Genomic DNA, 19005 nt, shown 5'->3' on the forward strand with positions numbered 1-19005 from the left:
CCTGGCTTTTGCACAGTTTGTGTAGCAAATTGCATTATTCCATTCACAAGACCATAGCCAGTCTGAGACTGGTAAAGAATCATTTGACAGAAGCAATTTTGCAGTGAGATGGAATTTGGAAACACGTGGTTGTACAATGATCTAATTAATTACATGACTATCATTATCTTCATCATAATATCCATTTTTCTATGTTTGGATGGGTCAGACAGATTTTATATGGCCGGATGCCCCTGCTTGTTGTCAACCCTTGTCTGTTTCCAAGTAAGCTGTTATTCCTTTGATGCCAAACCTGTTTTTGCAGAATATTGGAAATAAATGGTCGTCATTTACAAGTAGTGTCCAGACAAGACACACACACACACACACACACACACACACGATGAGCTTCTTTCAGTTGCCTGGAAGTAATTATCATCATCATCGTTTAATGTCCGTTTTTCATGCTGGCATGGGTTGGACGGTTTCACAGGTTTGGGGAGCCAGTGGCTGCACCAGGCTCCATTTTTTGATCTGGCAATGTTCCTACAGCTGGATGCCCTTCCTAATGGCAATCACTCTGAGTGTAGTGGGTACTTTTTACATGCCACCAGCACTGGAGCTAATTGGGGTACTGGCATCGATCTTGTTCGGATGGTGCTTTTTATGTGCCACTGGCACGGGAGCCAGTCACAAGGGTCACTGGTCACAGCTACGATATTGGTTTTACTCGACTCAACATGTCTTCTCAAGCATATCATATCTTAACTGGGCTGGACATGCATGGCTGCAATCTCACTTTAGTTGCTGGGTCTTCTCAATCAGAGCATGTCCCCAAAGGTCTTGGTCTCCTGTCATTGCCTCTGTGAAGGAAACAATTATCGAAGATGTCATGCATTGGAACTGAACCTGAAACCATGTGATTGGGAAGCAGACTTATTAACCACACCTGTTCCTGTAATTTTCTATGTAATTTTTTATTGTAATGAAAAAATTTAGTTTATCATTATGTCTATAGTTTTTAATATTTCTGAATAATCTTCAATTTTCATTCTATGTAAAATATTATTAGATGCATTGGGTATATTCTGAAATTTTTCTATTTGTAGTTATCGCGTCTACTGTTTGATTGGAGATGGTGAGAGTGCAGAAGGTTCTATTTGGGAAGCCATGGCATTTGCTAGCTACTACAAGCTGGATAACTTAGTTGCCATTCTGGATGTCAACCGATTGGGCCAGAGTGATCCTACACCATTGCAGCATGATGTAGAAGTGTATAAAAAACGATGTGAAGCATTTGGGTATGTATAAAACATAACTGTTCTTTTACCGAAAACGAATTCTTCTCAATATTCTACGTTACCAACATAATACATATTAATATTTTTCAGCTGGAATACTTGTATCACTGATGGCCATGATGTTGATTCCCTGTGCAAGGTTTTCCACCAGGCTTCATTAGTTGAGGGTAAACCGACCTGCATAGTTGCTAAGACGTTAAAGGGCAAATACATTCCTGGTAAGTTGTACTTCATAACAGATTCAATGATATTACTAATGACATTTAAGGTGGCGACCTGGCAGAATCGTTGGCACGCTGAACAAAAGGCTAAGATCTGAGTTCAAATTCCTGCAAGGTCGACTTTGCCTTTCATCCTTTTGGAGTCGATGAATTAAGTTCCAGTGAATCCTGGGGTCGATGTAATTGATTAGACCCCTCCCCTCAAATTTCAGGCCTTGTACCTGTAGTAGAAAGGATTTACAAATTGTAAGGTGGCGTGCTGGCAGAATCGTTAGCACGCTGGGTGAAATGCTTAGTGGTATTTCGTCTGCCACTACGATCTGAGTTCAAATTCTGCTGAGGTTGACTTTGCCTTTCATCCTTTCGGGGTCAATAAATTAAGTACAAGTTATGCACTGGGGTCGATGTAATCAACTTAACCCATTTGTCTGTCCTTGTTTGTCCTCTCTTTGTGTAGCCCCTTGTGGGCAATAAAGAAATAAGAATCGTTAGCATGCTGGACGAAACGCTTAGTGGTATTTCTCCCATTGCTACGTTCTGGGTTTAAATTCCAGCGAGGTTGACTTTTCCTTTCATCCTTTTAGGGTCAATAAATTAAGTTTCAGTGAATCACTGGGGTCGATGTAATCGACTAGTCCCCTCTCCTCAAATTTTAGGCCTTGTGCCTATAATAGAAAGGATATTATTAATAACATTGTGGAGGGGTTTTACAAACATTGGATGGTATGTAGAGGCTTGTCCAGCCCTTACCAGTATGGAACAAAAGTCTATGTACTTCAAGCTAATCTTATACAATAATCTCCTATACCAGGGTACAATGAATTCCAAGTAGCGTAATGGGGACAAATGACAAGTTATTTATACATTGCTACTAATCTGTGAGCCTAATCTTTCCATTTTAATTAATAAGGGTAGCTTTATTTTAATTTACTGTTTTCCTAATTAGGTGTTGAAGATCTGGAGAACTGGCACGGTAAACCATTGACTAAGAATAGTGAGGGTGCTTTAACACATTTGAAGAATTTGCTGAACAATCCTGGGCCTCATCAGCTGACCATAAAGTCTCCGGAGAAAACTATTCCTGAGACTGACTTGTCCCAGGTCAAACTGTCTGAACTTCCAGCATATGAATTAGGCCAACAAGTAAGACCATTGAATTTTCGTTTTTCATAATTGATATCAATTTTTTTTATTCATTTAGAAACCCTGTACTTCAAGTTTGTGCTTAATGGAAACGTCCACTCCTTAATTCTTGCAAACCCCATCCACTTCTGTCTCCTCTCCTTCTACATGTCCCTTAAACTTGAGGTGCCACCTGCTGGCTTCATCATCATTCATTTCTTTGCAGCTACTATTTACTCATTTGTCAACCCTTTCCCCTAAATGTGAGTAACCTATGTAGCTTCCCTACAAGAACCTGCTCTACCTCACACCCACTTCTCTTGTACCTTAACCCTCAAAGCCCCTCTCCTCGGGTTTCATAGATTTACAAGCTGCACAGCAACCTTATTAGTGCAGGTGGCATGATACTCTTTTATTTGTTTCAGTCATTTGACTGCGGCCATGCTGGAGCACCGCCTTTTATTTGAGCAAATCTACCCAGGATTTATTCTTTGTAAGCCTAGTACTTATTTTTCAGAGGTACCTTAAGCTAAGGTTTAGGTTTTTCAGAGGTACAGCCCCCTAAAAATCCCCTGCGTATTATACTCAAGGGCAGACTATACTCGAGGATTTACGGTATTTCAAAGAGACCAGCCTTATCACATTCTGTATCACGCTGAATCTCCTTGAGAACTACGTTATGGGTACACGTACCTGTGGAGTGCTCAGCTACTTGCACGTTAATTTCACGAGCAGGTTGTTCCGTTGATTGGATCAACCTTATCATTGCAACCAGTAAAGCACCAGTTTTCAATTACCCATTCATATATCAATTAACCATTCATATTCCTGTGCATGTGGTATGTAAAAAACACCATTTTGAGCGTGCCCGTTGCCAGTACTGTCTGACTGGCCTTCGTGCCGGTGGCACGTAAAAGCATTCAGTACACTCTCGGAGTGGTTTGCGTTAGGAAGGGCATCCAGCTGTAGAAACTCTGCCAAATCAGATTGGAGCCTGGTGTAGCCATCTGGTTCGCCAGTCCTCAGTCAAATCGTCCAACCCATGCCAGCATGGAAAGCGGACATTAAACGATGATGATGATGATGATAATGCCAAGTTGATAATGTTGAAATACTTCATTCATTTTCTTGACCTCTTTTCTTTGCTTTCTCTTTTCTTCTAGGTTGCCACCCGAGCAGCTTATGGTACGGCACTGGTGAAGATAGGCAAAAGCTGCAAATATGTGGTGGCCATGGATGGAGACACAAAGAACTCAACTTTCTCCCAGACTTTCATGGTAAATATCCAAACAAAAATAAAACATGTTCTTTTATTCTTTCATTTGTTTCAGTCATTTGACTATGGCCATACTGGAGCACCACCTTTAGTCGATCCCAGGACTTAATCTCTGTAAGCCTAGTACTTATTCTATTGGTCACTTTTGCTGAACCGCTAGATTACGGTTATGTAAGCAAACAAATATTGGTTGTCAAGCGATGTTGTGAGAACACAGACACACACACACATATACATTGACTGCGGCTATGCTTGAGCACCACCTTTATAGTCGAGCAAATCGACCGCAGAATGTATTCTTTCTAAGCCCAGTACTTATTCCATCAGTCTTTTTTGCCAAACCGCTAAGTTATGGGGACACAAACACACCAGCATCGGTTGTCGGACACACAAACACACACACACATGAGATGGGCTTCTTTCAGTTTCCGTCTACCAAATCCACTCACAAGGCTTTGGTCGGCCCTAGGCTATAGCAGAAGACACGTGCTCAAGGTGCCACACAGTGGGACTGAACCTGGGATCATGTAGTTGGGAAGCAAGTTACTTACCACACAGCCACTCCTGCGCCTGGCTACTTATGTATTTACATATTTTCAAGGATTTCAAGTCCAAGGTACCTTGACCCTTTATTGTAAAGTAGCAGTCGAGTAACTGCTTCAAAATATATTTAGGGGTGATGCATGAATTGTATCTATCCTGTTATTTGTACAATGTTTTATTGGGTTTTCAGGTTTAACCTTTTAAGGTTCAGATTACTTAGTTAAGTGAAGGGTGCATGGCTCAACGGAAGTGTCATTCTCACAATCATGAGGTTGTGAGTTCGATTCCTGGACCAGGCTGTATGTTGTGTTCTTGAGCAAGACACTTTATTTTCACGTTGCTCCAGTTGACTCAGCTATTGAAATACATTGTGATTCACTTGTACCAAAGCTGTATCAGCCCCTTTGCCTTTCCCTTGGATAACATTGACGGCATGGAGACGGGAGGCTGGTATACATGGGCAACTGTTAGTCTTCTATAAACAACCTTGCCTGGACTTGTGCCTCGGAGGGGAACTTTCTAGATGCAGTCCCATGGACATTTATGACCAAAGGGTCTCTTTACCCTTAGTTTGTCAAATGCAATACTTATTTATTCACATTGTTTTGAATGAATCAAGAATTATCTTGAAACTTCGAAATTTTGATGATGTGATTCTTTATTTCTAAAATGACATTGTAGGGTCTGTGTGAGAGGTTGGATCTAGCCCAGTTGGAACATAAAATGGGTAGAATATTTGGGCTGAATTTCACTGGGTTAAATGCTAAAGGGTTTAGGTGGGTTCAAAATGTATTTACAGGTGTGTTTGACTCGGTTATGGTGAGTGGGCCTCAGCACTCTTAAAATCAGAGAACGTTGCTAGCATGTTCAGAGCAAAGGTGATATGGATCTCCTATATGGTACACCCAATGCTCTTCTCAGGCTTGTATCACTGACCAAAGTTGTTGTTAGTCGAAAGTTACATCCCAGGAACTGTCTGATATGGTTCCTGTTCAGGGGCTTGTCCTGTGAGAAAGTAAGGGTTGAAATTTTTTCATAGGCTGGTCATGTGTCTTGGCTTTGAAAGTAGTTTTCAAAATATAAGGGTTTTTACCGTGTGTGCTTAGGAAACCTGTTTCTCAGCCATGTAGTTTTGGGTTCAGTCCCACTGTATGGCACCTTAGGCAAATGTCTTCTACTGAAGCCCTGGGCTGACCAAAGCCATGTGAGTGGATTTGGTGGACAAAACCTGAAGAAAAGCCTTTTGTGTGTGTGTGTGAGTGTACCCTTGTGTTGACATCTCATGATGGCTATAAATGAGCATCGCTGTCATACGAGCAAACTTGTTCGTTTTCAGTCTTCTGTAGAAGAATATCTCTGGCTACGGGAAATATTATTTTGATTGTAAATAGATTGTCGTTGGAATTGTACTCTTTTAGTCATTATCCAACATTCCTGACCCATAGGTGAGGAAAAGCATGAAAATTAAATTGAAGATAATAAGTTTGGGTTTTTTTTTTTTTTTTTTTTTTACCAACATCTCCTCCTCTCCTGACGATCAAATTCTGGGTCTAATGCATTACTGTTCCAGCACCTGCAATTCTAGCACCCAATCCAGCTTCCTGGTTCCCATCACCCAAAGAATACAGTCTCAAGATACTTAAACTTTTTCGTTTGCTGCCCTTTGTTCCTCCTTGTCCTGGTTTTTGTAGCAATTAATTTAATGTCTTTTTCTTTGTTATTTGCAGAAAGCCTTCCCAGATAGATTTATTGAGTGCTACATTGCTGAACAGAATCTTGTGGGTGTCGGCATTGGATGTGCCTGTCGCAATCGTGCAATTCCTTTCATTAGCACATTCGCTTGCTTCCTTTCAAGAGCTTTTGACCAAATCCGGATGGGAGCAATCTCTCAGACTAATGCTAATTTCTGTGGTTCCCATGCTGGCATATCTATTGGTAAGTCCCTATTTTTGTCCATGTTTATTTGACTGACTAGATTCCTTTATCTGACTGATTTCATTTTATTACTGTATCAGTGACTGTATCGATAGGGATATCATAACAGTATTGATTGGGGCTCTTTCTTCCACTTTGAGGCACTTTGGGCAAGTGTTTTCTTCCATACTCATATGGGTGGAATTGGTAAATAGAAACTGGAAGAAGCGGCGAGCTGGCAGAAACGTTAGCATGCCGGGTTGACTTTGCCTTTCATCCTTTCGGGGTCGATTAAATAAATACCAATTACGCACTGGGGTCGATATAATCGACTTAATCCGTTTGTCTGTCCTTGTTTGTCCCCTCTATGTTTAGCCCCTTGTGGGCAATAAAGAAATAAGAAACTGGAAGAAGCCCATATGAGTTGAATTAATAAATGGAAACTGAAAGAAGCCCATAATATGTGTGTAAGACTTCGTATCCTTATCTGGATATCACTTAATGGTTGTAAATGAGCATCGCTATCATACTAGCAGTGTTGTTCATTTTCAGTCTTCCTAGAAAAGCATGTTTGGCCATAAGGAAATATGTATGTCCAAAATAGGATAATTTGGACAATGTACAGAGCAATAAAGAAGATAGTTGTCTTTGAGATGTTGATCTTTTGCAGATTGGGCAGAATAAACTGGAATGGTAGGGAGATACATTGATGTTATTAATTCATTATTTATCGATGTTTGTAGTGATTTGGACTTTTATAAATTTGAATATTTTATTGAATACTCCAGTTTTTGTTGGATTTGTCATCATCATTTAATGGCCATTTTCCATGCTGGTATGAGTTGGACGGTTTGACAAAAGCTGGTAAACTGAAGAGTTTCACTAGGCTCCAGTTGTCTGCCTTGGCATGTCTTCTATGGTAGGATGCCTTTTCTATTGCCAACCATTATGCAGAGTGTAGTGGGTGCTTTTTACATGGTATCAGCAAGGGTGCCTTTTACGTAGCGCCAATATTCATTTGAAAACTGATGGGGACAGATGTTGTAAACTAATCAACTAAGATTTAGTTCACAAGATTTAATATAAATGCTTTAATTTCGTTTCCTTTTCACTCTTCTGAACAGGTGAAGATGGTCCATCACAGATGGCACTTGAAGATATTGCAATGTTTCGTAGTATTCCTGGTTCCACCGTCTTTTATCCCAGTGATGCTGTCTCTTGTGAACGTGCCATAGAATTGGCAGCAAGAACAAAAGGAATTTGCTTTATTAGAACCAGCCGACCAAGTGTTCCTGTCATCTATAAAAACGATGAACAGTTTAATGTTGGACAAGCCAAGGTCAGTGCCATTTAAAATCTCAATTGAGGCCCTCTCCACTTCCAAATTATTAATATGTCATATCTCTCAAGGGACATTAAGCCATTAATAAACATGTTTTATTTGACTTGTATTATTTATTAATTGGTTAACCATTTAACCAATCAACTAATTGATTTCTTAATTGTTTGGTGACTCAGTCATTCAGTTAGGTTTGTCATTGTTCTTCCATTGCCATTTGTGACCTCATTAATGACATACCCCTCTCTATTCCGGGCCTGCTTCAAGGCTGCTTTTGTTCTTAGTATAATCACACCTTCCCCCAGATAAAACAATGAACTTTATTGTATACAGTGCTCAAATGCGCTACAGCTTATGAGAAAAGGTAACCAAAAGTGCATGTACGGTACATAGAAAATGAACAGTGAATGAGTCATTAAAAAAGGTGAAAGGTGGGCATCAGGTGCAGTGTAGGTAAATTTCATGAAAAACGGTAGTTTTGAAGAACATAGTACTCTGACTGCTAACAATTAATGTTGGTAGTTTATTCCGTGTTTCAGCAATTTTAAGCATGAGAATATGTTTCTGAAAGTCTGGAACCCATGCCAACCTTCCCTCATTGGACACTAAACAGCTTGCAAAGACTTGTTGGGGCAAGTGAGATCGAAACTGAACCAAATTTGATGACTGGCACCCGTGTTAGTGGAGCGCTAACAGCACCATCCGAGCGGGATCACTGCCAGAGCAGTGGTCTCGTTCCCGTGCTGGTGGCACGTAAAAAGCACCATTTGAGCATGATTGTTACCAGCTTCACCTTACTGGCACTTGTGCCAGTGGCATGTGAACAAAACATTGGACTGACTCCTGTGCAGGTGGCACATAAAAAACACGATTTGAGCGTGGCCGTTGCCAGTACTGCCGGACTGGCCCTTGTGCCGGACTGGCCCTTGTGCCGGACTGGCCCTTGTGCCGGTGGCACGTAAAAAGCACCCACTACACACTCGGAGTGGTTGGCATTAGGAAGGGCATCCAGCTGTAGAAACTCTGCCAGATCAGATTGGAGTCTGGTGTAACCATCCGCTTTGCCAGTCCCCAGTCAAATCGTCTAACCCATGCTAGCATGGAAAGTGGACGTTAAATGATGATGATGGGTTCTGTGTTTATGCATGTGCGTTAAATGATGCAAAGCAAGCAATTTCGAAAGAAAGGTGTTTATTGAATTGACCAAGAGAGAGGATACATTTTCGTCCAGAGATGTAGATTCAGATGAAAACCGTCTGAACTCTTAATCTATCAGGACAAATATAAACCTGTTTTAATTAGGGTGGCTCTCTGAAGTCAGTGAAGCTACTAAAAGGCAAAACAGAACATATCATTGAGCATTGCCTGAAATTTTTTTTATGTTTGCTTTTGTGTGTGTGTGTGTGTGTGTGTGTGTGTGTGTGTGTGTATGTGTGTGTAAAAAATCAATATCCAGCAGAAGCAACAGAATGACTCAAGGGCTGAGATCTTTCATAAGTGCTAATGCAGTACCACCAGATTTCAGGAGCAGAGGCCATTATAGTAGTGGTAGAAATGCCAGGAAACAGCACACTTGTGAACTAGGGGCCTGGAGGACGTCTGAGGGACTTCATGGCAAACACTCTGGTGGACCTTTTCTGGATGCATTCTTTGATGTCTGTGTGTATGTAGCAAACCAGATGTGAGTACAATACTATTATGGGACTCAGCTGAGTTTTATGCTGTATCAATAATTCTTGGAGGCTAAAGTTTTTCCTGACTTTGAAGTGAAGAGCCAGTCATTGAAATGCGGTTCTAGCTATGTTAAGATAGAATTTTGTTATCATCAACTCTCGGCTCTTAAGTGTCACTCAGTTGCTTTTGCTAAATATTAAATTTCTCTCTCTCTCTCTCTGGCACCTGTGCCAGTGGAGCGCTGAGAGCACCATCCAAGCGTGATCATTGCCAGAACAGCTGTCTGGCTTCCATGCCAGTGGCACGTAAATAGCACCATTCGAGCATGATTGTTACCAGCGTCGCCTTACTGGCACTTGTGCCGGGGGCACGTGAAAAAACATTCGAGCGAGGCTGTTGCCAGTGCCGCTGGACTGGCTCCTGTGCAGGTGGCATGTAAAAAAACACCATTTTGAGCATGGCCGTTACCAGTACCGCCGGACTGGCCCTCGTGCTGGTAGCACGTAAAAAGCATCCACTACACTCTCGGAGTGGTTGGCGTTGGGAAGGGCATCCAGCTGTAGAAACTCTGCCCAATCAGATTGGAGTCTGGTGTAGCCATCTGGTTTGCCAGTCCCCAGTCAAATCGTCCAACCCATGCTAGCATGGAAAGCGGACGTTAAACGATGATGCTCATCATATATATATATATATATATATATATATATATATGATAGAAAATTCAACGAAAACGTACTCCACTTGGTGAGAGATAAATATTATTTATTTAAAGGACTTGGCATCCATAAAACGTTAAGCTTCATGAGCAACCCCTTCAGATTCAATGGCGGGTGGCATATATTCCCACTTCAAACTGGAGGAAGAAAACCGTGGCAGTCAGTTAATTTGCTAATACTAAAATACCGCTTGAGGCTTGGCTGAGTTATGCCCCTTAGGCGAGTTCATTTGGCGAATTTTGTGGAATTAAGTGTCAAAAGGGAAACCTCTGCTCTTAGGCTGTTTCCACCCTGGGGGGACTTTTTGAGGCTTTAATTGACTTTGAGCAACTGTCCTCTGATATAGACCTGGGTGGTAGATGGAAACTGTGAGGGTAGAAATTGATATTAATTAAAACCAGTGGTCTAGCATATTAAAAAAATCCGAAGATTAAAATTATATTACATATATATATATATATATATATATATATATATATATGTATATATATGTATATATATGTATATATGTATATATTTATAAAAAAGAAGTTTGAAAACGCCAATATATAAAAAATGAATTTTAATTTAAAATTTTGTCAGGGATATTTTTAACATGTTTCGGTTCTTGTAAAAACGAACCTTATCAAAAATACATATTTAAAAAAATGAAATTAAATGAAGAGTTCATAATTGTTCCTTACTGGTGTCAATAGTCCACGTGGTGACATTTTTTTGTTGGTTGTAGTAGTAGTAGTGACCCTGTTGGTAATGGTAAATGGCAGTGACTTCTGTCCGTGTCTTTCCTTTCCTGAGCGTCCAATAATACTATCCATATCACGTCCTCACTTTGTTGTTTTTTTGTTTTTTTGTTATTGTTTTTTTGAACTATATATATATATATATATATATATATATATATATATATATATATACTCTCTTTTACTTGTTTCAGTCAAGTAAACCAATTATGTTTAAATGTATTCTGTTATATGTTTCAGCTCTAAGGCTGTGGCCATGCTGGGGCACACGTAGTTTGTTTAAAAAAATGTTTTAATTTGTAATGATTGAAACTGTAATTTCGAATAGAATTATTTAAATCATTTCAGATTATTCGTCAAGCCCCAGGTGACAAAGTAACCGTTGTCGGAGCGTGTGTAACCCTGCTTGAAGCTGTCAGGGCAGCTGATCTACTGGCATCCGAAAACGTTTCTATAACCATCGTTGATCCATTCACTGTGAAACCTATTGATGGTAAAACCATTTATGAATGTGCTAAGAAGACAAATGGCAAGATTCTGACTGTTGAAGACCATTATGCCGAAGGTAAATTTTCTTTTTTATTTGTTGGGTCTGAATGAAGGAAGAAGTTCCATTTGTTATGTCATAGAGTTTAGGGATATTAAATGCATTTACTCGTAATCTACTGGATATATTCTACTTGTTGCCAGTACCGCAAGATTTCAGGAGCAGAGGCCATTATAGGAGTGGTAGAAATGCCAGGAAACAGCACACTTGTGAACTAGGGGCCTGGAGGACGTCTGAGGGACTTCATGGCAAACACTCTGGTGGACCTTTTCTGGATGCATTCTTTGATGTCTGTGTGTATGTAGCAAACCAGATGTGAGTACAATACTATTATGGGACTCAGCTGAGTTTTATGCTGTATCAATAATTCTTGGAGGCTACAGTTTTTCCTGACTTTGAAGTGAAGAGCCAGTCATTGAAATGCGGTTCTAGCTATGTTAAGATAGACTTTTGTTGTCATCATTATCATCATCATCGTTTAACGTCCGCTTTCCATGCTAGCATGGGTTGGATGATTTGACTGAGGACTGGTGAACCGGATTGCTGCACCAGGCTCCAATCTGATCTGGCAAAGTTTCTACAGCTGGATGCCTTTCCTAACGCCAACCACTCCAACAGTGTAGTGGGTGCTTTTACGTGCCACCGGCATGAAGGCCAGTCAGGCGGTACTGGCAATGGCCACGCTCAAAATGGTGTTTTTTATGTGCCACCTGCACAGGAGCCAGTCCAGCGGCACTGGCAATGACCTCGCTCGAACGTTTTCTAACGTGCCAGTAAGGCAACACTGGTAACGAACACGCTCAAATGGTGCTATTTACGTGCCACTAGCACGGAAGCCAGACAGCTGCTCTGGCAACGATCACACTCGGACAGTGCAGTTAGTGCTCCACTGGTACAGGTGCCAGTCATCGAATTTGGTTCAATTATGATTTTGATTTCATTCTATGATGTTATTCTAAAAACACAATCATTGAAATCTTGAAGCTACAGGATAAAGCAAGATAAATAAGCATTGCATTTGGCAGTAATTTAAAAGCTAAATGGTTAAAAACTTTTGATCGTTTTATATAAATTTTTGTGCATGGGAAATAAAATCTAAACTTTTTAGAGGAAGTGTAATTTTCTGCCCTGTAGGATGGGTCTTGTTGAGAACAGCAAGGTACCAGGTACCTCAATCCTTCATTACCTCATCTGAAAGGTTCAGTGTCCCGAGGATGTCCTTCAGTACTTCGTCCTATGTCTTCCTGGGTTTCCTGCGTTCATGCATCACATGACCAAACCAGTGCAGTCTTCTCTCTTTGCACACTGCATCTTATTCCTCTTATGCCTAATTTCTCTCACAATACACAAGCACTCCGTTGAACATGTACACTTATATTACACATCCAGCTGAGCATACTAGCTTCATTCTCTAGTGTCACATGTCCCTTGCATCCAGGACCCATGGTTCACTCCCATGTAGAATTGCTGTTTGTATACATGCATCATACAGTCTTTCCTCTCACTCAGAAGAGTAACATTGATATTTGTAACAGCCATATTGTAAATAGTGGTTAAGAGAGTGGGCTACTAACCCCAAGATAAGAGTTCAATTCCAGGCAATGACCTGAATAATAATAATAACATCGAAAAGTACCTTAGGAATGAGAACCTAGGTTCAAAATTTCCCCAAGACACCTGATGAAAGCTGGAAGGTATATCAGCCGAAACGTTGTGTTAAAAACAAGATGAGGACAAATATCCGTCAAATGTAAATAATGTACATATTGTAAATGTTCATTTTTTTTTTCCTTTTTACATCAGGTGGTCTCGGTGAAGCTGTTTGTAGTGCTGTGTCTGGTTATCCAAATGTAATAGTGAAGAAACTGAGTGTTCTAGAAGTTCCACGAAGTGGCAAATCGGCAGAGTTAATGGAGAAATACGGAATAAGTGCCAATTGCATTGTGAAAGCTGTGCACCAAATGATGTCTATGTAGGCAGTGCAATTGATAATCTAAGTGTGTGATATCTGTCAGTCAATGATAGCATATTCACTCTTGTTTATAACTAATTGTATATGTTGATTTCTCTTGACTTGTATGTTGATATCGACTTATTTTCATAAATAGAGAAATTGTACTATTTTCTTCAACAAACATACAAAGGTAAATTTGCTAGTTAACTGGTTTGTACTACGGTTCATGTTGAAATAACATGCCCTTCTCTACTGACCAATGTCTTTTATGAAATAAAACATGAGAAAAGCAAACATTTTCTTCTTTACTCTTTCAATTTATAGTTTGTTATTTTAGTTGGAAATCTCTGGTTTCGTTAAAGCAGGCAAGGCTAACTTTTTCAAGAAGTGGTCTGTATGAGATCAGGCCCTTCATCAGGCAGGTTGTACTACTGAAAACATTTCCAGGTAATTTTTCTTTAGATATGTCATTCAGAAAGTTTTGTGGGTCAGTTTGTCCACAACTGGATTAAAGATTAAAAATTTTCCATCTTTTCAAATTTTAGCTTAGAAAAGTAAGTTCCATTTGATAGATTAGGGTTAAAAATTGATTTATTTGAATATTTAACCAAGTGTGGTGTCCTTGTTATAAGCTAAGCTTTCCTGAGGCTATAATGGAAGACCAAGGTGCTGTCCAGTGGGATTGAGCCTGTAACTACACGATTGTAAAGTTATTTTCTGAACCACATAGCCATACGTATTTTTATATTTTTAACAATGCAAGGGTGACTGTGTTGGAAGAAGCTTGCTTCCCAACCACATGGTTCTAGGTTCAGTCCCACTGTGTGGTGCCTTGGGCAAGTCTTCTACTATAGCCTCAGGCTGACCAAAGCCTTGTGATGGGTTTGGTAGATGGAAACCAAATGAAGCCCGTCCTGTGTGTGTGTCTATATATTTGTCCCCCCATTACCGCTTGGCAACCAGTGTTGGTGTGTTTACGTCCCTGTAACTTAGCGGTTCAGCAAAGAGGCCGAGAGAATAATAAGTATTAGCGTAAAAAATAAGTCTTGGGGGTCAATTTGTTCAACTAAAATCCTCCAAGGTGGTGCTCCAGCATGGCTGCTGTCAAATGACTGAAAGAAATTAAAGAAAAAAAGTTTTAAATTAATATATCTTGGGTATGACTTCAAATTGCATCTGGTTGTAGCGCCCAGCTCGCCGCCTAGACCAGTTAAATATTGTTACCTTGCATTATTAGGTAAAGAGCTGACAAAATCGTTAATATGCTAAAGTGCTTAGCATTTCTTCCTGCTCTCTATATTATGAGTTCAAATCCCGCCGAGGTTAACTTCATCCTATCAGGATCGGTAATATAAAATACCAGTCAGGTATGGAGTGTTGGGGCTAAATTTGAGTTTGGTCAGTTGTACTCAGAACGTAACGACAGAAGAAGTACCGCTAAGCATTTCGCTCGGCGTGGTAACAATTCTGCCAGCTTACCGCCCTTTGCGCGAATTATATATATTTGGCCTGTACAGATCTGTTGTCGATACATAAGTTGCTCCCCTTGAGAAACTTCCAAGCGAGTTTTTAAACTAGAAAATGTATTTGAAATGATGTGTAACTTGCCTCGGACAGCCAGTCTTAAATACTTCTGTGATGGCCTAATGGACACGATGAGTAGGAGAGAGTTGCATACTGAGGTCGATCTAATCGACTGCCCTCCCCGTTCCCCGAAAAATTTCGGGCCTTGTGCCTAGAGTAGAAAAGAATCGTTAGAGCGCCGGGTAAGATGCTTAGCGGTATTTCGTCCGTCTTTGCTTTCTGAGTTCAAATTCTGCCGAGGTCGACTTTGCCTTTCATCCCTTCGGAGTCGATAAATTAAATACCAGCTGTGTACTGAGATCGATCTAATCGGCTGGCCTCCTTCCCAAAAATGACGCTTGGCCTCCTCAATAGGCATGGTATGATTTGTTACAAAAATATCATCAGCTTCAATAAGATGTTTAATTTTTTTTAGTTTTAATGTTTGTTAATTTTTTTCACTTTTTTTTTTGTTTCATTGAGAATTATTTTAGTTGGGGGAGATAACTGAAAGTATCGCAATTTTCCATAAAATGGAAAAGGGAGATAACTCAATTTTTTAATAGGGTGAGATAACCAAAAAGTACTCTATCATCCTCTCGGGGTCGATAAATTAAATACCAGTTGTGTACTGGTGTCATCTAATCGACTGGCCCCCTCCTCCAAAATTGCGGGCCTTGTGCCTAGAGTAGAAAAGATTATTTAAGCTTACGTAAGGCGGTGAGCCGGCAGAAACGTTAGCACGCCGGGCGAAATGCTTAGCAGTATTTCGTCTGCCGTTACGTTCTGAGTTCAAATTCCGCCGAGGTCAACTTTGCCTTTCATCCTTTCGGGGTCGATAAATTAAGTACCAGTTACGCACTGGGTAGATGTAATCGACTTAATCCGTTTGTCTGTCCTTGTTTGTCCCCTCTGTGTGTAGCCCCTTGTGGGCAGTAAGGAAATAGGTATTTTGTCTGTCTTTACGTTCTGAGTTCAAATTCCACCGAGATCGACTTTGCCTTTCATCTTTTCAGGGTCGATAAATTAAATACCAGTTGCGTACTGGGATCGATCTAATCGACTGGCCCCCCCTCCCCCAAAATTGCGGGGCTCGTGCCTAGAGTAGAAAAGAAAAGAATAAATCTCGACTAACTCGTGTCAGTGTGGAATGAAAAAAGAAAAGGTGTAAAAATAATGATAATAATAAATAAAAATAAACATTATTGATCTCTTTTTTTTTTTGCCGTTATCTTTTAGTTGTTTCAGTCAGTGGACTGCAGTCATGCTGGGGCACTGCCTTGGCGGGATTAGTCGAACAAATCAACTCCAATAAATGAGACCGATTTAGTACGTACAAGAGTTATTTTTATTTTAAATCGGTCTCTTTTGCTGAACCGCTGAGTTATGATGTAAGGACAAACATGAACACAAAGACATGCATATATACATGCATGCACGCCTACATTCATAAAACGGGCTTCCATACAGTTTTCGTCTACCAAATTCATTCACAATGAATTTATTAGTCTGTTTAAGGCACCGTGCAATGGGACTGAACCCGGAACTATGAGATTGCAAAGCGAACTTCTTAACCACTTAGCCGCTCCTGCGCATGATCTGAGCTTTGTCTTATGTTAAAGCCAATATTAGAGTGTAATTTCGGAAATTTAGCCGATATTTTAACGATAATATTTCATGTAGACTTTGCCTTTTGGTGACTGCATCGTGATAGAGAGGGACAAGGTTTATACAGAACTATGAATTTTATAATTAGTTTTGAATAAAGATTTGTCTGTGAAGGCATGGTCTAGTGGTTAGAGCAGCGGTCGCGAGATCGTGGGTTCGAATTTCAGACCGGACGATTTGTGTGTTTATGAGCGAAACACCTGCGCTCCACGCGGCTCTGGCAGAAGGTAATGGCGAACTTCTGCTGACTCTTTCAGCACAACTTTCTCTCCTTCTTTCCTCCTGCATCTAGCAGCTCACCTGTGACAGACCGGCGTCCAGTCCAGGTGGGGAGCCTATACGCCAGTGAAACCGGGAAGTCGGCCCTTATGAGCCAGGCATGTCTCCTTCGAGAAGGAACAACGTAAACAAAGATTTGGTTGCTACTGGAGCGAATCGAGAAGAATTTATTTGCGTTTACTTGTAGATTTTTATGTCTGTTTTTCAACATTTTGTTGCTTCGTACTCTTTTTCGTGTACTTTTTCTTAGGAAAAAGATTATGAAAAAAGAACTTCACATTGTACAGTAGTTTATAATCCACCTTTTCTTTTCTTTTTTTTTCTACCTTAGGCACACGGCCTGAAATTTTTGGAGATGGGGGGTGGCAGTCGATTAGATCGACCCAGTACGCAACTGGTACTTAATTTATCGACCTCGAAAGGATGAAAGGCAAAGTCGACCTCGGCGGAATTTGAACTCAGAACGTAAAGACAGACGAAATAGCGATTTCTTTATTAGGCATAAAGCCCTAAGCACAGATGCGGACACCACAAGGACAGACAAGACCACAGTGGGGACAAAAAAACATAAAACGAATGTAAATGGGATGAAATTATATAATAATGAAAAAAATGAAAATGACCACACGGGCCCCACTCTCATGCGGTACCATTTAAACCATTATATGTACTATCTACAATTGTTCTTTTTCCTACTTTATCACCATTATTTTCCCCAAAATAACATCATTATTTTTCTCTTTTAGTAGAACTTCATCAATGGTTCAATATCTCTCAGATTCACTACTGGTGGCGACTCCTTGAATTCTACCTCCACTCCTGGTGGGTCAATGCTACCTCCACACATCTCTTTCAACTTTCTGTAGTTCTCTTCTTCAACCAGTATTGCCTTCATATCCTCTGCGTAGACGTATGAAGGTACCTTTGATGATAGGTTTGCAATATCACAGTTGATTTGAGGCTAAATAACAATGACATTATGGTAAATTTCTTTATTAACACCCGCACGATTTTCACTAAAAAAAAAAAGAAAAATGATTTTTTGCGTGGAATCATGTACCCTCACCTCCTAATATGCTGCAAATTCCTTATTTTGGTTCGGAAAAAATGAGGTGGAGGCCCCATCCCCTAGTCCCGGAATCATTGGAAATTGTTTTTCGTTGAATGAATTCCTGTAACCTCCTAATATTGCAAAATTAGGTTACTTGAGGTGAGCCTGGTAACTGATGGTTTTGGGGGCTCTTGTTGCTTGTAAATTCTGGTGAGCCATGGTGCAACCAACAACATGGTAAAAATCTCTGCCATTAATTTGGTGTGGATGGGAAATATCAAATAATTCAATCACAACATATATCTCAATTAAACATGAAAAATTGGAAAAAGTACATGGAAAAATTAAAATATCTTTCAGTATTTTATAAGGTAAAATCTTAAATCATTAATTGACGCATTATTAATTATGGATTAATGCAAAAATGATGGATTACATGGAGAAATGCGAGCATGAAGAGTCATATTCTAAAGATTATAAACCTGACAAAGTAGAGGACAAGTTATTACACCTGTAAAAGTATAAGACAAGCTATTACTTCTTGTAAAGTAAAGAATAAGAAACTTTTTACTTAAAATATTGCAGCTAAAATTAAGATTTGATTATTAAAACTTATTTTATTATGGTTTGCAAATAACACTATAGTTATTTAAGTAGAATTTGGCTAATTTACTGCCTTAAATACAGCAAAAAGTGACTAATTAGACAAACTTACAAATTAGCTGAACAGTTTTGTACAATAAATTTAAAAGATGAGAACTGTAAAGAGTTATAAATTAGAAGAACTGGCATTCTTTACCAAAATATTTTAAGTAAAAAAGTTTCTTATTCTTTACTTTACTAGAAGTAATAGCTTGTTCTATACTTTTCCAGGTGTAATAACTTGTCCTATACTTTTCCATGTTTATAATCTTAAGAATATTACTTTTCATGCTCGTATTTTTCCATGTAATATATACATATGTGTGTGTGTGTTTGTGTGTATATGTTTCCCCCACCATCGCTTGACAACCGATGTGTTTACGTCCCGGTAACTGAGCGGTTCGGCAAAAGAAACTGATAGAATAAGTACTAGGCTTACAAAGAATAAGTCCTGGGGATCGATGTGATCGACTGAA

The 19005-nt window shown here is 39.8% G+C and overlaps 1 protein-coding gene across 2 annotated transcripts in view; it reads left to right on the forward strand.

Moving 5' to 3' along the window:
- Nucleotides 1-13620, forward strand: part of LOC106868225 (transketolase) — a 34161-nt gene extending 20541 nt beyond the window's left edge. For both annotated transcript variants that reach the window (XM_052967517.2, XM_089351559.1), the window contains exons 5-12: nt 1089-1280; nt 1371-1498; nt 2448-2644; nt 3787-3900; nt 6170-6377; nt 7481-7695; nt 11174-11390; nt 13176-13620. In XM_052967517.2, coding sequence (XP_052823477.1) covers nt 1089-1280; nt 1371-1498; nt 2448-2644; nt 3787-3900; nt 6170-6377; nt 7481-7695; nt 11174-11390; nt 13176-13348 — 1444 coding nt within the window. In that variant the 3' untranslated portion in view covers nt 13349-13620. The remainder of the gene's footprint in view (nt 1-1088; nt 1281-1370; nt 1499-2447; nt 2645-3786; nt 3901-6169; nt 6378-7480; nt 7696-11173; nt 11391-13175) is intronic.
- Nucleotides 13621-19005: the final 5385 nt, after the last annotated feature.

Source organism: Octopus bimaculoides, chromosome 4 (genome assembly GCF_046866305.1).
Source record: "Octopus bimaculoides isolate indiv1 chromosome 4, ASM4686630v1, whole genome shotgun sequence".
Classification (NCBI taxonomy): Eukaryota; Metazoa; Mollusca; class Cephalopoda; order Octopoda; family Octopodidae; genus Octopus; species Octopus bimaculoides.